Source organism: Cervus canadensis, chromosome 8, assembly GCF_019320065.1.
Source record: "Cervus canadensis isolate Bull #8, Minnesota chromosome 8, ASM1932006v1, whole genome shotgun sequence".
Lineage (NCBI taxonomy): Eukaryota > Metazoa > Chordata > Mammalia > Artiodactyla > Cervidae > Cervus > Cervus canadensis.
The window spans coordinates 88,918,110-88,942,125 of NC_057393.1; the positions used below are offsets into that span (position 1 = coordinate 88,918,110).

The 24,016-nt window shown below is 42.2% G+C and overlaps 2 protein-coding genes and 1 non-coding gene across 3 annotated transcripts in view; 2 read left to right on the forward strand and 1 right to left on the reverse strand.

The window, feature by feature from the left end:
- Nucleotides 1-4,120: 4,120 nt before the first annotated feature.
- The window catches only part of LOC122446830 (transcription initiation factor TFIID subunit 4-like), a 34,930-nt gene continuing 15,034 nt past the window's right edge, over nucleotides 4,121-24,016 (reverse strand). Inside the window, exons 2-3 of the mRNA XM_043477307.1 lie at nucleotides 4,749-5,866; nucleotides 4,121-4,710 (exon numbers count right to left, since the gene is read on the reverse strand). Coding sequence (XP_043333242.1) covers nucleotides 4,243-4,710; nucleotides 4,749-5,866 — 1,586 coding nt within the window. The 3' untranslated portion in view covers nucleotides 4,121-4,242. The remainder of the gene's footprint in view (nucleotides 4,711-4,748; nucleotides 5,867-24,016) is intronic.
- The window catches only part of EGLN1 (egl-9 family hypoxia inducible factor 1), a 59,005-nt gene continuing 39,591 nt past the window's right edge, over nucleotides 4,603-24,016 (forward strand). The window contains exon 1 of the mRNA XM_043477143.1: nucleotides 4,603-5,891. Within this exon, the coding sequence (XP_043333078.1) occupies nucleotides 4,989-5,891 (903 nt within the window). The 5' untranslated portion in view covers nucleotides 4,603-4,988. The remainder of the gene's footprint in view (nucleotides 5,892-24,016) is intronic.
- On the forward strand, nucleotides 19,861-19,932 carry TRNAG-UCC. The gene has a single exon. It is a non-coding gene; the product is annotated as a tRNA-Gly (tRNA).

Sequence of the window (24,016 nt, forward strand, 5' to 3'; positions counted from 1 at the left end):
TGGTAATTGTTGAAGTTGATAATGATTGACCTAATTAGGACTGAGGTTGATTATACTATTAACTCTGTTTTGTTGTATGTTTACATTTTTCCACAAAAAATGTTACAGAAAAAATGGAGCTGTTTTTAACCTGGGATGGTGTAAGTTACTGATTGGGACTACATTAAAAGTTGGTTAAACATTAAGGTAATGTTTGTTAAGAGCAAAAAACACAACTCACAGTGTAACTACATTAACCCAATATATTTACTCATATTGTGTAAATAAGTAAGTGAATGAAAGTGAAATTCACTCAGTTGTGTCGAACTCTTTGTGACTCCCTTTGGAATTCTCCAGGCCAGAATACTGGAGTTGGTAGTCCTTCCCTTCTCTGGGAGATCTCCCCAACCCAGGGATTGAACTCAGGTCTCCCGCATTGCAGGCGAATTATAAATTATTATAATGAGCAATGGTTGTAAAGTTTCACATTATATTTCTTGAGATGGTTGATTATTAACTGGATTAGTGGGTAAGTTTTAAACCATTAGCTGATAAAGTGGGTGATAGATAAATTGTCCTGCACATACAGAAAGGCTATCTAAATATTTTATTTTCATAAGGAAACAAGTTCAGTGAACAGTAAAGCTGGTTCAACTACGTGGGAAAGCACATGGCTCATGTGTGCCCCTGGCAGAACCCCCAGTACAGGGAAGAGCAGGTGCTGTTTTCCAACAACACCTCCTTGTGTGTGTCCCGATACTATAGTTAGAAAATGGCTCAAATTTTTAGTTGCTTTTCCCAGAACTCAAACATCACTTTCCTGTTTATCTTGGTGGGATGCCTATATTATACTTGTGATTTTTCTGCTCTCTGTAACCTATTAAAACAAGATTGTCACAGATGGGAAAACAAGAGGTCATTAGTTAACAATCAGATGTTTGATTTCTTGAGCAGAAAAGACACTCTTGTGCATTTTAAACATTTTTAAAGGAGAAATAGGACTAGTCCCTTCAAGATAAAGCCTGTTCCCTGGGTTTTCCTCAAGAGTCAACAGTCACTTTAAATTCATTTCCTCATTTAACTCTGTCCTTTGCATTTAACCTCAGCTCTGCCTTTTAGTTTTTTTTCGGAAGGCTCTTGTCAGTTCATAGAGGTTACTGCTGTATAGTTTCAGTAAACATTGCCAGAAGAACACAGGAAAACCAAAGAGGTGGACAGTGAGCTTTGGTCCAAGTTGGTCTGATATGGTGATGACAGCAGTTCTACTTTTTTAATTCTTTCTTTGATTTTTAGAACAGTTGATTTTGATTAGATCTGGGGGAAGGGAATGAGTTGTACTAATTCCTGGCTTGGGGAGACACAAGCTTTTGTTCTCCCTGAAGTATTAGGTAACACTCCTAGTGCTACTCCTTTCATTTTCTATAAATGGACATAAGAATAGTCCTCACCTCGTGATTATAAAGATTAAATGAGTTAATATTTGTAAAATGCTTAAAACAGAGATTTTGGCACAAAGTACCCTCTATAGGGTTTATAAGATAAATTCCTGCATGGCAGTGTAGATCTTCTCTATAATATTTGAATAAATGACAACAGCTACATTGTTAGGAGTTCTAGGATCTCCTTGGTGAACTGGTCATTCACTGGCTATTGCATGGTCAGCAGATGGTTTGGTGAAACTTCACTAATTTGGAATAAGTTTACAGATTATTAAACCTGAATAAGTGAAAACTCTGAAATCAGTGATCTTCGTTAAGTATTTGAAACATTTTATATTCGTTCTACTCATGGAAGCATTGAAAGTGTCACATTTGACTAAGTATCTTCAGCATATACATGCTTAGTTTGTGATTTTGTATACTTAATTGGAACAAAATGAAAGCTAATAAAGGTTTTGATATGGACAGCTATTAAGTAGATATCAGTGAAAAATATGGAAAAAAAAAAAGCATACAGAGATGTAAATACACTTCTTTGAATGCCATAGACCTAAATAGGAAGTTTCAAAGATATAGCTGGACTACTTTTAATATCTACAAAAAATTAAATTTAGAAGAATCAAAGTCTTTGTAGAATAACTGTATCTTAGTAAATGTGAGAATAGTTAAGAATCAGTTATCATTACTATGTAAAAGTAAGTCAAAGAAGTTTTAGATTTCACTTGTATTGAAATTACATTTTATTTTTATAATTCACATACATCAAAATGTTTTAAAAGCTAAATTTTAAAAGCCATTTTTAAGACTTCCTAAAGTAATCTATTTGAAATCTTGATTAGTGCAATGGGCAGGGCTCTGCTTAGTCGCAGTCCTCTCAGGCTCTTTGCGACCCCATGGACTGTAGCCTACCAGGCTCCTCTGTCCATAGGATTCCCCAGGCAAGAATACTGGAGTGGGTTGACATGCCCTCCTTCAGGGGATCTTTCCCACCTAGGGATCAAACCCAGGTTTCTCATATTGCAGGCAAATTCTTTACCATCTGAGCAATTCCTTTTTCTTTCTTCCTATCCCACCCTACCCGGTTCTCTGTCTTAGGGCATTTACTCTGAACTCCAGGTTGTCATTATTTGTTTACATTTCTGCCCCCTGCATTGAACCATATACCTCCTGAGTGTACATAGAGTGACTATTTCACTGGTGTGACACTTGACAGGCTCGTAGGCAGCATGCTCCTAGTACACTGCCAGGTTCCTCTGTCCATGGAAGTCTCCAGACAAGAACACTGAAGTCGGTAGCCATTCCCTTCTCCAGGGGCCCTTCCTGACCCAGGGATCGAACCTGGGTCTCCTGCATTACATGCAGATTCTTTACCACCTGAGCCACTAGGGAAGCTCAATACAGTGTTAAACAGTCTAATTAGTAATATATGAAACAATGACACTTTATTTAATAAAGCTCTGGGAAAAGTTGGATATACATCTGAGATAGATCCAAGTCTTGATTTTTTTACAGAGTTGGATTTTTAGTTTGGTTTGGAAATTGAAGCTGTGGACAAAATACTTACTTGAGTATTACAAAGGTCAAGCTAATTGGAATTACTGTCCTCTTTCACCAGATTGGATCCCCAATATACTGTTTACTTATATGGCAGAATTTAATGACAGTTTTAAGTTCTGTGTAGTTTATCAAGAGTTTTTGGATTCAGACCAGTTTTTCTAAAAATATTCTATAAAGTGAATAATTCCTTATAGTCTTCTGCTTTTAACCTCACACATTTCAGCTCTTGTGCTGTTAACTTCAAGGATTGCTGAAGTTACCAGCAGGCTATTCAAATGATACACAAGTCTAACACAGCATTTCCCACATTAGCATGTGCTCAAAAAACACTAAAAATCTAAATCACAGCCCTTTTTATTCTAAAAATAAATGACAGGCAGAAAGAAACACCCTTGGCTTATTTCTGGTAAGGTTTTTATGTTCTATAAAAGAAAGAATTGTATTCATCAGCATAGCACATATTTTAATAACAGATATTTTTGTTTAAGAAGTCGTAAATGTAGTAACGCTTATTTGCCACCCCTCCTGCCCCCGCCCCCATCCACTTTTCAGGAGTCGTTGCAGCAGTTTTGAGCTTAAGTGCCTGAATGTGGACACTGAAGTGAGCATTGAAGTGAAGTCGCTCAGTCATGTCCGACTCTTTGCGACCCCATGAACTGTAGTCCACCACGCTCCTCCGTCCACGGGATTTTCCAGGCAAAAGTACTGGAGTGGGTTGCCATTTCCTTCTCCAGAGGATCTTCCAGACCCAGGGATTGAACCCGGGTGTCCCACATTGTTGGCAGACGCTTTACCATCTGAGCCACCAGGGAAGTCCTAAAAGTGAGCATTGATTACCTTAATTAACTAGGTAGCCAAACATTTTTTGACGAGGTTTTAAACTCGGCAAGATTTCACAGGGCTTAAAAATGGTTTGTTTTTTTTTTTTTCAAAAAAATCACACTTCAGTACGTTTAAAGTTGGCTCAAAATGGGCACAGGGGCTTGGGTTGACACCACACAATACTTATTTTTGCTTTTAACTATTTCAGGCCTTCTTGAAATACAATACACCTTGTTTTCGTGTAATGGAAAAAGGAGCCTTGGAATCTTGCAGAATCTGATTCCTGGATTCAGTTCCAGTTCTGCGTGACCTTGGGCAAGTTTCTTTACTTCTCTGAATTTCCGTTTCCTCCGACGCAAGGCGACGATGGCAACAGCCACCTTGCAACCTAGTCTGGAGCGCGCCTGGAACACACCCAGTTGGTCCCACACAAACAGCAGCCATATTAAGGCCGCCCAGCTCCGCGGCGACTCGGCGGCCGCGCTCTGCCCAGCAGGTGTAGGCACCGTGCGGGGCGCGGGTCCCGCTGCGGCGGCGCGGCCCCCACCCTTCCGCGGCTCGCGGGCCTGCCCCTCTGCGTCCCCGGCCCGCTCGGGGCGGGGTCGGCGGGGGCGGGGGGCGCCGGAGCCGGCTCGGAGGCGCGGCTGGCCGAGTGCGGGAGCGCGGAGGCGGCCCCGGCGCCGCCCCGGCCCAGGCGCGAACGCGCGGCGGCCGCCCCCTCGGCCCTCCCCTCGGCCTGCCCCGCCCCCCGCCTCGCGCGCCGCCCGCCCGGGTCGCCGCGGGGCCGTGGTGTACGTGCAGAGCGCGCAGAGCGAGTGGCGCCCGCACGCCCTGCGCTGCTCCGCGGGCCGGGCCCGGCCGCCCGGAACGCTGAGGCGGCGGCGGCCAAGGCGGCGGGTCTCGCGCGCCGGGCCCGCGTGCCCGAGCGGAGGGCGCCGTCCGCCGCGCAGGCCGCGCTCCCTCAGCCCGCGGCGGTGATGAGGCGCTGAGGCGGCGGCCGGCGCTGCGCGGCGCGACCGAAGGACGAGGACGCGGCCGGGCCGAGGGCGCGGGGCGCCGGTCTCCTGAGGCGAGGGGCGGCGGGCGCATGGCGCAGTGACGGCCCCTGCCGCTCCGCCCGCTCCCCGGCCCCAGGCTAGGCCGTCCGGCCGCCACCCCTCCTGCTCGGCCGCCGCCTCCACCGCCGCCGCCATGGCCAATGACAGCGGCGGGCCCGGCGGGCCGAGCCCGAGCGAGCGAGACCGGCAGTACTGCGAGCTGTGCGGGAAGATGGAGAACCTGCTGCGCTGTAGCCGCTGCCGCAGCTCCTTCTACTGCAGCAAGGAGCACCAGCGGCAGGACTGGAAGAAGCACAAGCTCGTGTGCCAGGTCGGCGAGAACGTTCCTGCCCCCGGCACGGGCCAAGCGCAGCAGCCGGGCCGCGCGCCGCCGCCCAGGGCCGCCGGAGTCAGGGAGGCCAGGAAGGCGGCGCCGCGCCGGGACCGAGCCGTCGAGGCCGCGGGCCCGCGGGCCTCCGGAGACGCGGCCAAGGCGAAGGCGAAGGCCAAGCCCACGGCCGACCCCGCGGCGGCCGCGTCCCCGCCCCGCGCGGCCCCCGGCGTTCAGGGTCGGGTAGCGGCGGCCGCTGAGGCGGAGTCCGCGAAGGAGGAGCTGCTGGCCCGCCCGTCGCTGTACCAGGAGAAGGCGAACCTGTACCCGCCGAGTAACGCGCCGGGCGAGGGGCTGAGCCACGGCGGCCTGCGGCCCAACGGGCAGACGAAGCCGATGCCGGCACTGAAGCTGGCGCTGGAGTACATCGTGCCCTGCATGAACAAGCACGGCATCTGCGTGGTGGACGACTTCCTGGGCAAGGAGACCGGCCAGCAGATCGGCGACGAGGTGCGCGCCCTGCACGACACGGGCAAGTTCACGGACGGGCAGCTGGTCAGCCAGAAGAGCGACTCGTCCAAGGACATCCGAGGCGATAAGATCACCTGGATCGAGGGCAAGGAGCCCGGCTGCGAAACCATCGGGCTGCTCATGAACAACATGGACGACCTGATCCGCCACTGTAACGGGAAGCTGGGCAACTACAAAATCAATGGCCGGACGAAAGTAAGTGTGTGCTAGGGGTGGGCGCGGGGCGAGCAGCGCGGTTGCTGTGTGTGAAAGGGATTTCCTTCTTGTGCAGCAACCCGTGGAGAAAACGGATATCATCCACCTACTCCCGGTGCACGCACTTTGTCTAATTGCATGGTCTTCTGGCTAAACTTAGGCTCCCCTTGAACGCTGCTGTTTTGTGTACACTGTTTTAGTCGCTTCAAACGTCGCTGGAGTTGCAGCCGCGCGATGGGGATTATCGGGGTGCAACCCAGAGCAAGTGCTGGGTTCTACCTCGGGCTGGTGTTTGCATCGGCTCTTAAAGTCCCCATGCGCTTTGAACCACTCATCAGACTCTGGCTTACACAGTCCAGGGTTGTGTGTTTAGTTAAGAATCTGCCAACTGACCAAGAAAAGGTACATCTAAAATAAGCATGTAGGCCAAAGACTCCTTGCATTCAGGAAGAGCTTTACTTCTCCCCTCCCCCTCTTAGAGCTCGCATCCATCTCCCTGTCCCTACTGTTTTGAAACCCATTACTAAACAGGAGAAGAAGTATTTCCGTTTTCAGACCTCTCTGTGTAGGTAGGTTACATTTTTAGCATAGGTTTCCTTTATTTGCTTTTGTTAGTATAATCCCTCTCTTGAAAAAGAACTGTTTAGCTTCCTGGAAAAAAATACGGAATTGGAGCAGGAGGGAGGGCTCTAACGTCTCAATTTGATGAAATCTCTTTGTTTTCTCTTTACAGTTGTAGATTTTCCCCTAACAGTTTCTTTCATTCCTACCTGGTCTAATCCCTCTTACCCCCTCAGTGCAGTAAATGATAAACTCTTTCCTTCTTTGTACTCTGTTTCCATTTGACTCCCCAGATCTTAGTCTGTCTTTTCTTTGTATCCAGTTCCACTCCCGGCCACTCTACTCCACTTTCTTCCACCATCCATCTCTGTCTGATATTGTGAGTTTGAGGAGATTGTTTAAAGAGGTCATCACACGTGGGTGTTTATACAGACACTGACTCTTCCCAGTAGTTCTTTTGTGTGTGTCACATCGTCTGTTTTGACAGTCGTTATGTGTGACTCAAGGCTGAGCATAGGCAATAAGGAAAGTTCTAAACATGAGAATTTGGTGAGAAAATACAATGTAAAGTCGAATTTATGAACTGCTGCTTCCTTACTGGATGAAGGCACATGTCTTAATATAGTCTCAAAAAAAAAGTTGAACGCTTACTTAACTTTAAGCTGGAAGGAAAAAGGGGCCTGATTAAACCTCACCTTTGGTCTTTAATGAAATTTTCATTTATATGCATGTATGTGTTTCAACTTTATTATGAACCAAATCTGAATATAGTCATGAACTCTAGAGCAGGAAAAGCTTGAAGGCATTTTGATATAACAGTACAAAACTGACCAAAGTATGTATGTAGTTGGGACACAAGCTTAAGGTGAAGTCATGAAAAAGATAGTGTCCTAAATCTTCCTTGATCTGCTTTCCTTAGTTAATTTAGCTTTCCAAATTAAGCTAAATCCTCTTCTCTCCGATCTTCCTGTTTTTAACTGTCCTTCTCAGGGAAGGGATAGCAGTCAGCCCAGCTCTTACAAAAGTGTCTCCTAATGGGGAGGCTGTTAGAAAATAGCCACCCCCTTCCTCAGGAGTGCCTGTGGCTGAAGGGCCATTGAGGTTTTCAATCACCTGACTACACAGATCATGTGAAGGAAGGATGGATTTTAAACTCTTGAGATTTGATCTTATGCTTGCTTACCTTAATTTTAGGGACACAGTTTCAGGATCTGTGAATAGTCTCAGGGACTGCCTTTCATTGTACTTTTTGGATGAGAGAGATTTCGGTAATCTTGTTTGTGTGATTTTAAGCATTCCTAAAAGAAATTGAAGATGCTTGCTTTCAGGAATGGGAAGGCAGTCAAATGACCAGCCACCATATAATGAACAAACTCAGTGTGCTGTTACCAGATTAGGCTCAATACAGACATGGTCACAGTAATTTTAATTCTGTGAAGTAGGTAGTATTATTCTTCCTTTATGTTTGAGGATGTTTTAGCTCCTAGTTGGAGAAGACCTACCACTTAGGATAACGTAGCTGGGATTCACACTTAGGTCATTCAGACTTCAAGCCTGGTGCTTTTTCTACCATACTGGATATGGGGAGGATATTAAATGAGAAGATATAGGTTGCTTAGCACACTATTGGAACTAAAATTTGATATACATATTTTGTGAGAGCATTAGCCGTGTATGTGAATAATTGTAGTTATGTTAGGACTATATAAACAGTTTTATTAGGTGACTATACAGTGTTTATTTCAGGTAGTGACTAAAAAGCCAGTTAAATTTATCTGCCTCATCATGCTTATTTCAGTATATCTCTCTTTTTAAAAAAAATTCATTTTTGGCTGTGCTGAGTCTTCGTTGCTCTGCGGGCTTTCTCTGGTTGTGCCGAGCTGGGGCTACTGTCTAGTTTTCACTGCTATGAATTCTCTTGTTGCAGAGTACAGCCTCTGGGGTGCGTGGGCTTCAGCAGTTGTGGCCCACGGGCTTAGTTGCCCCATGGCATGTGGAATTTTTCCAGACCAGGGATCGAACCTGCATCCCCTGCATTGGCAGGCAGATTTTTAACCACTGTACCACCAGGGAAGTCTGTTCAGTATAACTCTTAAGAGAGGCATGATATGGGTGCTATATATTCAGACTGAATAACAACAACGTGATTGCAAGAAAGGGTCTTCAGTTAAGTATTTCATTATCCTTTACAACATTATGGTGACTCTGAAAGGTACTTGCCTTGAACATGTGGTATTTTTCTCAGATTTTCACAGCAACTCTGTAAAATAGTTAGGTTGTTGGTGTGTTCTACCTAGTTATAGATTAAAAAAGCGAGCCTCAGAAAAGTTAGGTCACTTGTTGGAAATCCTGCAGCACGTGTGTGTGAGTGAGACTCTCAGTCGTGTCTGACTCTGTGACCCCGTGGACCACAGCTGGCCAGGCTCCTCTGTCCACGGGATTCTTCAGGCAGGAATACTGGAGAGGGTTGCCATTTCCTTCTAATCCTGCAGCATACCAGGACTTAAATTCAGGTTTTCTGACCAAGATTTGATGTTCTTCATTTACAGTATCTGTTCTGTATGGTCTTTGTATATGTCAGGACCTGCTAATGAGATGATGTATAATTTATAATTGGCTGTGGCTCATTTGGTATTTTTTTCAACTTCTCCCAAGTTTCTGCTTCCGGTATGCTTCTCTGGCCACTGTTTGTCCAGCTACTTTAAAAGAGGAACTGTAAGGGAAGGATGAAAAAAATAGAGGAGCATGAAGAAGAAAAACAGGAACGTGATTGTGGTCACTGAGCTCCAGTTTCCACTTTGTCTGGTCCTTTTTTGGGATTTTCTTCCTTTCTGCTCTTAAACTGCCCTTTAATCGTTTATGCTTTTTCACACCCTTTCTTCCGTCAAGAAGGCTTGCCGTGGTGTCCAAGAGGAGGGAATCATGGCCTGCTGATGTGAAGAGTAACGTTGTGTGGAAAATCATAGGTGCTTTAACTTAGAGTAAGAATAGCGGAAGAGGGGTAGAGGAAGAATACAGAGGAACGCAGGTCCTGGGGAAGTAAGGGACTGTTCAGTAGGAGCTTCTTAACCACTCTGAAGGAAAGCATTTGCCTTAAAAATAAAACTGCTAGGATCATATACGTAGTTTTCGAGTTTTGTCTAAAGCTTACTCTAAGGAGTAATAAAATAAGACCAATAAGCAGCAGATTGTATTCCTGAGATTTTTCACCAGTCCCACAGTTAATTGGGCAGCTCTAGCTGATTATGGCTTTTAGAGCAAAGAACCGGATAAGGAAAGACCTGATCCTTTATCATCACTACCACAGAGATGTGGTGTCAGTCCTCTTAGATGCTACAAAGAAAACCAAACAAAACTGTCTCTCAATTCACTTCTGCCATTTTCTCTATACTCTTGGCTCCCAGGATGTACAAGTTGAAGCAGCTTGTTTAATGTTTTAATAGCTATATCATAGTTCAAGTTCAAAGTCAATTATTCTGTATTCAGAAAGGCTGAAAACATTACAACTTAAGTAATAACAGTTTTGCATAGTATTTTGTTGTTTTAAAAGAGATGCAGGTGGACTGAAAGAGTAGTCTTTTTTGAAATTTTAGTTATTTATTTCTGGCTGTGCTAGATCTTCATTGCTGTGCAGTCTCTTCTCGCTGCGGCGAGCGGGGGCTACTCTCTAGTTGTGATACCCCAGCTTCTCATTGCGGGGGCTTCTCTTGTTGCAGAGCACATGCTCTGGGTGCACTGGCTTCAGGCTCAGTAGTTGGACTCCTGGCTCTAGAGCATAGACCTAGTAGCTGTGGCACATGGGCTCAGTTGCTCCGAGGCATGTGATGTCCTCCTGGGTCAGGGATCAAGGTCTCCTGCATCAGCAGGCAGATTCTTTACCACTGAGCCACCAGGGAAGACCCTGAAAGAATAGTCTTTGTAGATTGTGACAGACAAGTTCAACTTTGTAGAAAATACATTTTGTATGGTGAATTAGTTCATATATGGGGTAGTTTCTTTAATTCTAAAGGAGTTTTATTTTAAATTGACAGATTGTTATTTAAATGTGTATAACTCTTCCTTTATTTCCTATCTAACAAGCGTCAGAAGTGTCCTGAAACACCTTAGGCACACAGGAGGAGGCTGTCTGAACTCAGAAGGATGGTGGACCTGGTGCTGTGATGAGACCTGGGGTGGATCCTGGATCTCCCAGTGTTTCTGTGTCCTTGAGACAGTGGCTTAATCTTTCTGAGCCTCAGTTACTCCATTTGGAAAGTGGTGTTAAGTGATGCCTGCCTTTTCTGTCTCTCAGGCTTCCTGTGAGGAGTGTGTATAATCATGCGTGTAAAAGCACTTTTTAAATTGTGAAGCACTATGCAAAACTGTCGTTAACTTTTCTCATTTAAAATTTTCTGATTTCTTTCTTTAAAAGAGTTCTGTGCTTTTCTTGTCTTTCCCTCTTTTTTCTTTTTTTTGTCTTTCCCTCTTTAATAAGCTGGAGGAAAAAAAGAGTAAGAATGATCACCCATTTTTTACTTCCCCCTACACACACACACACACACACTTTTTTTTTAAAGAGAAGAAATAAGTCCCAGAGAGGTTAAGTGACTTGTTCAAGGTCAGAGGGCTGGTGAGTGACAACACTGACTTTTGACTTACTTCATTCGTATATCTGCAACCTGATGCCGCGTCTCCTATAGAAGTTAACTCTTCCCACTTAACTAATTTTGGCGTGTTGTGTGCCATTTTTGAGGCTATGCTTGAACATTTATGACTTCCTTCTCCCTTTTATTCCCATCACTCTGCAGTTTGTTTGGCTTATCTGATATTCTAGTTAAAATTTTCCTCCTCTCTCTAATTCCTCCCTGGCTACCCTAGGTGTTCTTTATTCACCTTTTGTTTTTGCTCTGCTGTTAAAGCCATTTTCCATGAAGCAGGCCTGCTGTCTCTTACTTCCTTAGTTGGAACTGTCTTCCTGCTCTGTTTCTGATTTATGTGTTCATTCTCTGCTTTCCTTTCCCCCTTTTCCCCTATCAGGCATGAAATCTGTCTTTGTTCATCTTCTAGCATGTTTTCTGAAGCCTGAGCCTTCCCAGTATGCCTTTGGATTGATGGTATCAGCTTAGTTGTTTTTATTTAATTTTTCTCTTCAGGCTTTTAAAGCAACACCCACTGTTTCAGTCTGCCTTTCATTTGCACACATTCCTGGACAGTGTTTCATAGATGCACTTTAATGCTATATTTGTGTTCTACCTCCCTTTCCACTTTGCCCTTGTTTCTGCACTTGAAAACACTGTTTGTGACTACAAGATGGCCCTCAGATCATATTGAACCATATTTATAGCTTGTCTTTGACTCTTTCTGTTCCAGCTAAAGACTTTCCAGTCTAAAAAACAAAACAAAGAAACAATTAAAAAAAAAAAAAAAACTGACAAATGATTAACCGAAGTCTTCTCTTACAATGGTTTGTTTCATACCATATTTCTTAATCCAAACTCTGAATTGTTCTGCCTTCTTTATTGGAATGTTTTGTATTTCAATTATCACATTTTTTCAGAACCAAGTCAGAGTTTTATTTCTTTATAAAAAAAAGAAAAAAATGTCCTTATTTCTTTTTGGCTGTGCTGGGCCTTTGTTCTTGCCCCCCGGCTTTCTCTAGCTGTGATGAGCAGGGGCTCTTCTTAGTTGTGGTGCATGGGCTTCTCACTGATGGTTTCTCTTGTGGAGCAGTGAGCAGACACGGGGCAGTGAGCACACGAGGCAGTGCACACACGGGGCAGTGAGTGCACACATGGGGCAGTGAGCAGACACGGGGCAGTGAGCAGACACGGGGCAGTGCACACACGGGGCAGTGAGCGCGCGCACGGGGCAGTGAGCACACGGGCAGTGAGCGCACACGGGGCAGTGAGCGCGCACACGGGGCAGTGCGCACACACGGGGCAGTGAGCGCGCGCACGGGGCAGTGAGCGCACGCACGGGGCAGTGAGCACACACGGCTCTGGAGAGTGTGCTCAGTAGTGGTGCAAAGGCTTCGTTGCTCCGCAGCATGTGGGATCTTCCCAGATCAGGAATTGAACCTGTGTCCCCTGCATTGGCAGGTCGATTCTTAACCACTAGACTCCTAGGGAAGCCCCACAGTTGTATTTCTGAAGAGCTTGGATTGTATCCGTACCCTCTGTCTGTTTGCTCATAGAAATCACTATAAAATTTTCTTAGGTTTGGATTTTCCGTTTTCTTTAGTTGGTGTCCCAAATCTAGTTTCTTTTCCAAAGCAAAATACATGTACTCTTGGCTCCTTCTTCTCATATTCTCTGAGTCCTGTTTTTATAATCTTTTATTTGCTTGTTGATTCACCAAATAATATGAAGTGAGTACTTTCTATGTACAGGAGCTATCCTCAGGGCTAGGAGTACCTGAACAACGGGAACAAAAATGCCCCTAATCTCATGGAGCGTAAATTCCACTTGAGGTGTGGGGTGGGGAGAGTGAGTTAATAAAGAGATGTATAAGTAAGTACATGATATGTTAGATGGTAAATATTAAGACAAAAAATTGACAGAGTGATGGTCAAGGAGGGTATTCTTTTACATAGGATTGGTTAAATAATGTATTTACAAAAGACTCGAATGAGGTGAAGGGCTGGGTTCTAGGGAAACGTGGGAGAAGAACATTCCAAGTAAAGGCATTAAATAGCCAGAACAGTGCCCCTGACGTGGAACGTGCTCGGTGTGTTGAGAAAACAGTGAGGAGAAGGTCACTGCGGTCGCAGCGGAGGGAGAGACTGAGAGCATGACAGACGTGGTCAGCGAACAGGGGCCGGGAAACAGGGTCATCTCATGGGGTATTTCGACCGTAAGCCCTGGCGAGAGCCCTGGGTTCTGTCCTGGGTGCTGTGGGAGGCCCCTGGAGAGTGTGTTCTGGAAGGTCTTGGGGGCTGCTGTGTGAGAGTGCACGGGAGGCGGCAAGGGTGGAAGCAGGGGAACCGGGAAGGAAGCTCTTGGAACAGCCTTGGCTTTATAGGCGGTGGCTTACCTTAGGGTAGTAGCTGCAGAGCTGCAGAGAATTCGTTGAATTCTGGGTTTATTTTGAAAGTAGAGTCAGTGAGATTTGTTGATGGATTAGATAGAGGAATGAGAGAAAGGAAGGAGTTGAGAACGCTTCCAGGTTTTGCCTTGAGCAATTGGAAGGAAATAATTGCTGTTTTATCTTGCTCTGACTCTCTTGCGTTTCTCCTCCTGCCCCACTTTTTAAGCTTCCATTTATAGCAGAAATTGTTGACACTTATTTCGCAGCCAAAGCCAGAAGAAAAAAGTTCCATGCTCTACTTTTCCACATTCCTTCGAGCTGGCCGTGCTCACTGCTCCTGCTGCTGACCTCCCAGTGCCATCCTTCCTTTTGCAGAGGCTTTCTGGCGTCTTCGCACCGCGCGCTCCACGCGCCCGCCCTGGGGCTGCTGTGGGATCCCTGCAGGACATCTTGAGGCACTTCTGGTGCTGTCTACGAGTAGGGCTGTGCTCACTCAAGATGGCTTGTAGATACAAATCCACGTGAAAAGAATTACACGGATTCTGAAATTTAGGGAAACATTGGAGAAAATTGGATGGTTCAACGTGACAGACAAGGATAAGTTTAAATTAAACTTCAGAATAAAATTAGGAACAGAACATCTTCATTTAAACCTGCTGTTGGAAGTAAAGCCACTGTAGAAAATTGAGGAAGAATGACCATAAAATATCAAAAATAATTCCTGATATATTGGTGCAAACAACTATTTTCTGCCTTTTTGCTTTCCTTCTCACTCCTCATTACATCTGTGAGTTCTTTGACTGGTTTATGCTCCCACAATTCTACATCCTTTTACATCTAGCTTAAGTCCCATTCCCCATCCCCATATCTCCCTCAATTCTGAACCTCCAGTGATTCGCTTTTCTCAAAAACTTTATATATCTTGTATTCCTGAAGTATCTTCTCCAGAAAGTTCTAAGGACAAGGAACTGTTTTATACTCTTCTGTCTTACACGAGACGGAAAACCTTTCATTGTTCTTGTTATTTATTATTCATATGTTAACACTCAGTAAATTGCCCTCAACCAGTACCTTTCTCCTCCACTGCCCCTCTTTCCATGTCATCTAACTACAGTAAGACTTTTTGGAAGTCTATGAGCATTTTCATCCTATTGTGGTCAACTCTCCTTTCTATGCTTACTATGCTATTTCTAGTCCGTATTTTCCAGATAAAAATATCCTGGCCAACATGACCTGTACTATTTTTAACTGCAAGTACTGGGAGAAAGTTCTGAAAGTGAAATGAAGTTTTAGCCACTGTGGTAGAACCCTACACATCCATGAATCTCATGGGGAAAGGCATGTACATCTTTCCTCCTTCAACCCGCAGTGAGAATCCCCAGGGAACATGTGTCACTTTAGAACAAGCTACATAGCAGACACGACGCTGAAAGTGACCTCTCACACACTCCTCTTGAAGCTTGTGCCTAGCAAGCTGACACAAAGCTCATCATCATATGTATACCATGGGATTGATGTGTAAAATAAGTTTTTGAAGAGAAAAATTATCATAGTTTTGATTTGGTTTTAGTATTTGGTAATTTATTCAGAATTTCAGATCACAGTAAAGGAGGTTTAAAAGTTATATTTAACAAGAGAAGGCATGAGTTAAACAAGATGAGAAATATTTCTTTATGATGAGAAAATCTTTGGCTTTAACCACATGCACGTATTTAGTCAGCTTCGGGGAGAAAGTTGATTTGCTTGTGTTAAAGGAGGTAGTGCACATGGTAGAAACTGCAGTACAAAGGTCATTTGAGTTTGGTCCTGAGGTGCGTTCATGCATGCACTCATACATGTGTGCGTGCATTCATACATGCACTCATACATGTGTGTGCGCATTCATACATGCCTTGTGCATTCATACGTGCACTCATACATGTGTGCATGCACTCATACATGCGTGTGTGCATTCATACATGCACTCATACATGCGTGCGTGCATTCATACATGCGTGTGTGCATTCATACATGCCTGTGTGCATTCATACATGCATTCTTATTATGCTTAAAAAGAATTTCACTTTCCAGTTGTTCTTAACTTTGGTACTTAAAATGTATTTTCATTCTCTGAGAACAATTTTTTGGGTGGAAGAAAGTAGCCTGAAGATGTAATATTTACCAAAGATAATACATGTGCAAAGAATGGGCATAGTTTTAGATCAGAGTATTTGGAATCAAACCTCTAAAAGAAAACTTTGGCTAAAAATCATGTACGGTAATAAAATAGCACCCTCTCCAGTAGTTTACAGGTTTGTTTTTTTTTCCGCCAAGATAATTACATACATTTGTTCATGGCTTTGTTTTGTATCTGGACCCCTTTAGAAATCTAGTGGTAGCCATGCACCTTCCTACTCTAAAAATGAACATACATGCCTGTTTTGCTTACACAGAGCAAATCCATAGATCCTACAGTGAGAATCTCTGTTTTAAGACGAGTTCTAAAGAACAAACCATTTTTAAGCATCTCATGTCTGGTTATGGTTGATTCAGTTGCTCTTGTTGCTCCATGTCCACAGAACTGTGCTTTGAATCCTCTCCCCCACTCCATGATAATAGGCAATTTAAGTTATGGAGACTTAGATAAAGGATATATATTATAACTTAAATCTAGTGGTGTATATGTACAGACTTCTGAAAGATATTTACCTTGTACTGTCTGGCTGTAAAACAGAACAGAGTTAACTGGTGTGTACCAGGATGGAAACCATGACCTCAGCGAGAATGCCTTCCCAGAGGACATAGCTCCACAAGCATGTCTGCTAGGTTATCCTTGCTTTAGAATTCTGGATGTGCAGTTTTGGCATAAAAGACTGAGGCTATTACCAAGAAATAACACTGGATTATGATTCTTTCTCTTCTTCTTTCCCTTTACACTTTACACTGTCTTGTTTCCTACTCCCACTGAATATGTTTATGTATATTTCACTTTTTTTTACTTGTAACTGACATGTCAGTAAGATTAAATCTGAATTTTTTAAAAAATAGAAACTAAAAAAAAAAAAAAAAGGAAACCGTGGTAGTAATAGAGCACCAGGGCTGGGAGTGGGGAGCAGTACCCTTATAACAAAAATGAAACTAGCACTCATATTGGTTGGTTTTGTTTTTATTAAAAATAGTTCCTGTAACTGTTAGATTTGAAGGATCTCTGGATAGTTTTGGTAGAAAATATTTTAAAAATGTGTGAGAATAATTTGTCCATCTTGTTTTCAGAAACTGTGCTTTGGTGTTGCATAATAACTGTGAGGTTGGTCTCTGATGTAAAGATTCTTGCAGGTGTCTAGGGGCAGGGGTGATTGCTGATAGAAGCCAGGAATGGGACTCAGACCTGCTCGCAAGGCAGTGCTTGTCATTGGGCTCTGAGCCCTGAACAAGTCACTCAGCACCCTTCCCAGCCTCTTTGTCTCTGAAATGGGAATAATGCTGACCTGATTAACAGGAGAAATGTTGGATCATTGGTGATTGTAAGAAGCTTTTTAAAAGGTGACTGACTTTTCCACTCTCCGCAGTGCATTTTCGATCACTGAGCCTTGGTCTTGGCTATCCTCAGCTCTACACCTTTGACCCCATTCATTGTGTTGGTACACCTTTCTTGTTCATTTGCTCAGTCGTGTCTGATTCTTTGCGACCATGGACTGTAGCACACCAGGCTTCCCTGTCCTTCACCATCTCCCCAAGCTTGCTCAGACTCATTTCCATTGAGTCGGTGATGCCATCCAACCATCTCGTCCTGTGTCGTCCCCTTCTCCTGCCTTCAATCTTTCCCAGCATCAGGGTCTTTTCTAATGGGTCGGCTCTTCAAATCAGGTGGCCAAAGTATTGGGGCTTCAGTTTCAGCATCAGTCCTTCCAGTGAATGTTCAGGGTTGATTTCCTCTAGGATTGACTGGTTTGATTTCTTTGCTGTCCAAGGGACTTAGCATCATCTTAACATCACACATTCAAATTCAGTTTTAGATTAAGAATTCTTAACTTGCTTTTAATGGGATTCATGCGTGCCTGCTAAGTCACTTCAGTCGTGTCCGACTCTGTGTGACCCTATGGTCTCTAGCCTGCCAAGCCTCTCTGTCCCTGGGATTCTTCAGGCAAGAGCACTGGAGTGGGTTGCCTTGCCCTCCTCCAGGGGATCTTCCCTCCCCAGGGATCAAACTCTTACGTCTCCTGCATTGGCAGAAGGGTTCTTTACCATTAGCGTCACCTGGGACGCCCTTTTAATGGGATACCAGAACCATATTTTTAGTTAAAAGGAATCTGTTGTTGCTTAGGCAGTTGGCTCATAGCCTTGGCATTGTGAAAACAGACTGGTCAGTTGATAAGGGCACCTTGAACTGAATTTCAAAAGTTGTGTTACATCATGGGTAATGAAATAACTCAGTCTGAGGGACACCTGGATCAAAGGCGTCCATCTTTCTCCCCATGTTCTCCCCTTTAGCAGAATGAAGTCAAATAGCAATAGATATTTTATTTATAACTGAATCATTTAAGGTGCATATAAAAAATTGAAACCTTTAGATGTTAGTTTTAGAGATAGTCATGCATACAAATGAGCTAGTACCTATAAAGTGATTGGATCATATCTCACACAAAGAAATTTATACTTATTTTATAGTTATTATTGATATAAACATAGGTTAGATGATTTTGTAATTTGTTGATAGTGTTTATCTTATTTGCCATATAGGCTATGGGGCTTTTAAAACAATCTGAGAAAGTAATTCTTCCTTCCCTAAAATAATGAGGGGGTTATTGGAGTGAGCTATTTTTCAGTCATGCTTTATGTCTTCTTTACCCTTAGGAATATTATTTTTTGGCTATTATCATTTTGTAGAATTACTTTGGTGTCTGCGCTGTTGAACTTGACTCATAATAATTGTGCTTCTAGTGAAAAATGCATTTTAAGAAGCTCGTGTTATCCTTGATTTAAGAAATTGTGTATAGTTTTCACATTTTTTCCTAAAATTGATCATTTTTAACAGTTGAAACATGAAGCCAGTAAGATATGAACTTACTTACATATCGTAGGAAATAACTTTTTTGTATTGACACTAGACAAAATTGTTTACAAATAAAATAAAGCTTATTTGAAATAAAGAATTGAGAGGAGAGTGAAGTTAAATTGCGTATGTCCATAGCTGTACTTTTTTTTTTAAAGAAATATATGCTATCTAGATATAGAAGAGTAATTTCTTTGAATTTTATAGTACTTTTTATACTTTAATATATTTAGATTAAATACTTGGTAATTTTGTGCTTGCTATCTTTTCAGTTTGGAAATTGCTATATATCTTAACTGTAAAGATCTTACATGTGAAAGAAAGATTGCTGCTTTATTTGTGACTTTATATGTTGTCTGATGATAAAAATAATGCAGTGCTTCAAAATATATGAAGGCAAAACTAATAGAATAGAAAGGGACAATAGATAAAAATTATAGGTGGAGATTTCAATACTTTGTTCTAGTAATTGTTAGAACCAAGCAAATAGATTGTCAGCAAGCATGTATAAAAGATTTGAACACTGTCAGCCAGCTTGACCTAATTGACATCTGTTGAACACTCCTCAAAATTACAGAATAAAATACTTGCTTTGTAAGCACACATGGGGAATAGACCCTGTAATGAGCCATTAAATAGGTCTCAGTGGACCTGAAAGGACTGAAATCATTTAGAGTTAAGTTAGAAGAGAAGACGAATTAAGTTAGAAGTGAATAGGAAGAAATATTGCAAATCTCATATATGTGGAAATTGAAAAACATATTCCTAAAAAATGTATAAGTCAAAGAAGTAATAGCTATGGAGGTCAATGGGCAGGAATAAGAATCTAGAAGTAGACTCACGTTGAAAACATCAGTTGATTTTTTTTGTTGTTCACAAAAACACTAAACAGGTAGTATTTTTTTTTTAATAAATGGTTTTGGAATAGGTGGATATCTATATGGAAAGAGTAAACATGACCTTTACCTCAGTTCGTACACAAAGAATTAAGTCAGAGTGGATCATTGACCTTAATGTAAGACATTTTTAAAAGAAAATAAGAGAAAATCTTTATGACCTTGAGATAGGCAGATTTCTTAAGGCAAAAAAAAAGATGAACCATAAAAGAAAAAAACTGACAAATTGAACTTAAAACATTAAAGCAGTTTGCTTATTGAAAAACACCATTAAAAAAAAAAGACAAGCCCTTTTAGAAGAAAAGGGTTTTATATAATATGTTTTATATATATAAAACATATCTGACATAAAACAATAATGTGTTTTATATTTATAAAACATATTTGACAAAAACTTTTATCTGTAATATTGGAAGCTTTCATTAAACTCAATAACAAGGAGGGAAACAGCCCAACAGAAAAATAGGCCAGGACTTCCCTGGTGGTTCAGTGGCTAGGACTCTGTGCTTCCAATGCAGGGCCCCGGGTTCAAACCCTGGTCAGGGAACAAGATCCCATGTGCTGTAACTAAGACCTCATGAAGTCAAATAAATAAATAAAATATATATATATTTGAAAAAAAAAAAAAGAAAAATAGGCCAAAGATTTGAAGCGATAATCCACAAAAGAAAATATGTGAATGACCTAGTACGTGAAAAGATTCTCAACATCATTGGTTATTAGGGAAATGAAAATTAAAGCCCAGTGAAAAAGCATCATACATACACTATAAAATGGCTAAAATTTAGAATACTGACAATACCACCTTTTGGCAAGGGTATGAACCAGCTGGAATGCTTATACACTGATCATTCATTCATCACTTGTAGGGATGCAGAGTGGTATGGCCACTTTGGGCAACAGGTCAGCCACTGCCCCAAAAGTTAATACATACAGACTCATCATATGACCCTAACTAAGTATCTAAGGATTTCACTTCTAAGTATCTCCTAAGAGAAATAAAAACATATCCAAAGACATGAGTAGTATTCATTATCATTAAAAATAGGAAACAACCCAAAATGTTCATTGTCTGGTGACTAGATAAATAAAATGTACATCATACAGTGGGATACTCTTCAGGCATAAAATGAACTACTCTTTTATGCAACAACATGGATGAATCTCAGAAGCGTTGTGCTCAGTGAAAGATTGTACCATAAATTATTTAGCTCCTTGTGATCAAAGTTTGGGTTATTTCTAATTTTTTGCTATGACAAATAATTCTGCATCAGATATTCTTAAAGGGGAACCTTGTGCATTGTAGTAATGTTTTTATAAGAAAAATTTCTAGAAGTAGTAATAGAATTGCTGAGTTGAAGATTTTTATTTACTTACATTGCCAACATTTACTTAATGCTTATTTTGTACCACACACTATTATAAATACTCCTTCTACCCAAATTTTCTTGTTAATTTTTACAATGACTGTATGAAGTATAGGTACTATTATTTTCCTTATTTTGCAGTTGAGGAAACTGAGGCACAGATTAAGAAAAAAAAAGTGCCAAGTCACACAGCTAGAGATTTACAGAGCCAGGGCACAAAGTGGGATGGTCTGACTCCAGAACCTGACCTCCTACATAAGACATGTGAAGTAGTTTTCTATTTTATGCATGTTTTAGGAGAATTGTATTTACTTTTTAGGTTTCCTACTTGAACTTCCACTATGCATTACAGAAATTTCTTAATTTTAAAACACTGGGGATAAGGCAAGCCTTTCTTTTTCCTTAACGGAATAATTTCAGAAATGCACTATTGGAATGTTGTTTAACATAGACAAAGTCATATTCACAAAAAATACCAATTGTTCACTTCAAGGAACACTGTTTTGATAGTATACAAACACAGCATACAATTCTTTGGGCAGGTTAGTTTTTTCATGTAGATCACAAAAGATATTCGTCAAGTAGTAAAATTAACCTTTACATAGATTGTTGTTCAGTTGTGTAGTCGTGTCCAACTCTTTGTGACCCTCTGGACTGGAGCACGCCAGGCCTTCCTGTATCTCACCATGGGGAGGCCTGGTGTGCTTCATTTTCAAATAGGCCATATATGCAGAAGATGTAGCTCCTTTAAGTGTGTAAACTTTGCATTGGAATCATGTTAATGTCAGCTGCTGCTGCAAAGTCACTTCAGTCGTGTCCGACTCTGTGTGACCCCATAGACAGCAGCCCACCAGGCTCCGCCGTCACTGGGATTCTCCAGGCAAGAACACTGGAATGGGTTGCCATTTCCTTTTCCAATGCATGAAAGTGAAAAGTGAAAGTGAAGTCGTTCAGTCGTATCCGACTCCTAGCGACCCCATGGACTGCAGCCCACCAGGCTCCTCCATCCATAGGATTTTCCAGGCAAGAGCACTGGAGTGGGTTGCCATTGCCTTCTCCGTTAATGTCAGCAACCCACTATAAATCTTCTGAATCAGACATTTTGAATCCTATGTGAAGGCCAGACAACTTCTTAAAACTGAATAGAGTTTCTAGTTCATTTTTGTGTCTGAGAAAACGTATATAAGGTATATTCTTAACCGGTAGGAGAGATTAAAAAAAATGTGACATCTCATATTTCAGAAAACCAAAGGACATTTATTAACTATTCTAAATACCTCTTAACAACCAATAAGTTGGCAAAGAAAAGAAATCTTTTGTTAATGAAAGCAGCTGGTTTACATTTTTTTGATTATATTAATCCCACAAGTTAATGTTCTCTCATCTTTTTTCTCCCAGGGCTTTTACAAGTAGGTGATACATCCGCTTTCACTTGGTTATCCCTTATTTATTCCTTAACCTACTTGTAACATGACGTGTGCTATCAAGTGATGTTCTGAAAGGAAGGAATATTTTTAAGTTATTACTCCCCTATTACATGAGGACCTGTCCTTTGCTCTCTCCTGCCTTTTTTCCCCTCTGTTACTCTGCAGCACTTGACTGGAGGGAGTGTGATATAACTGGAGAAGAACGTAGGGTTCAGAGTCAGGATGCCTGGATCCTCAGCCCTCCTCTGCCATTGGCTAGTTGTGGACGCTACCAAGTTACCTGCCTTGTTTTCACATTTGTCTCATGGGATAGCAGTAGCACTCATGGCGTGACTGGGCGAGGACTAAATGAGCTAATGTATGAAAAGCATTGTAGCTGGCACGTGGTAAGCTGTCAGAATTCTCACCTGTGGTTATCCACCCGTCCCTTTTTCTTTCTCCTTCCTTGGCTACCTGATACTGCACTGCCCTGGCTTTCTGTAATTCTCAAACTATCCCTTCTCTGCTGGCTTCCTTCTGAGTGCAGGTATTTCCCTCTCTGGCATCAGCATTCTCCTCTTTACATGTAGTATGAGATTGGGCACTGGCTTTGAGATCAGGTAGACCTGGGTTTCAGTTCTACTTCTGCTGCATATTAGCTGTATGGCCTCCAATTTTAACCTGAATCCTTTCTCAGCGCAGGTTTTTGTTCTGTAAATTAAGGGCAGTTCCTTTTTTCAGGATTATTGGGAGGGTTAAAGGTAACAAAATATTCAGTATAGGGCTGAGCTGATGGGTCTGCTCCTCCTGCCGTCATTTCTAGCTTGTCTCATCCACTTGATCTCATCCAGTTCTGTATCTTCAGATACCATCACTGAACTTTTGATTCTTAATTCTGTTCCCCAAGTTGGATTTTCTTCCCCCACTGTGTACTTTCTGTATGTCTTACTGGCGTTTTAGAGTTTTCCTGTCTGATATCAGATTACTCCTCTGTCATCTCCCCTCGGAAACTTGCTCTCTATCGTGTGTTCCGTTTTTCCGTCGTCCTCCCAGTCGTGGTACCTTAGAACTGGATTCATTCATACTTTGTTTCAGACTGTCTCTGCTTCTCCTTCCAGTTTGGGTTCCCTTCTCACCAACACTGAGCTCAAACACCTATCTTTGGCTTTCAGTTCGCACTGTCTTTTGATGTGTGCTTTTTCCTAATAGCCATGAATGTCATCTCCCTGTTTCCAGGATTCCCTGTTCTCCCTAATCTATCCTTTACTTTTATCTTCACATTCATCTTCCTAAAGTGGGAGTCAGCGAGTTTTTCCAAAAGGGTTACATGTTTTAGGTTTTGTGGGTCAAACATTCTTTGTTGCAGCTACTGAACTCTGCTGTTTAACAGGAAAGCAGCCGTAGTCAATGTGTAAATGAATGAGCATGGCTGTGTTCCAGTAAAACTTTATTTACAAAAATAGGAGGTGAGCTAGCTTTGGCCCATAGGTCAGAGTTTGCTGACTGCTGTCCTAAATGACAACTCAGATTATTGTCAGTGCTTGCTTATATGACTTCAGGCATTCTGTAGCTTGAAAAATAAATCTGAATTCCTTAGCTTAGTGCTTGAGATCTGCCTCAAGTTAGCTTTATTTCCCTTTACTCCTCATCATACATTGTTTATTTTAGCAAATGGAACGATCTGTTCTTTGGACATGCCATGCTTTATTAGTTCATCTCATGGTTCTTTTGTTGGTTAAGGTCTTAGAGTAAGCACCCTGTGTATTCTTTTTAATTTTTCTCCTTCCCTACCTTTCTTTCTTGAAATAATTTCCTTTTAAGAATACTGCCAGGTGGAACAGTCTTCCTAGTGACTTGC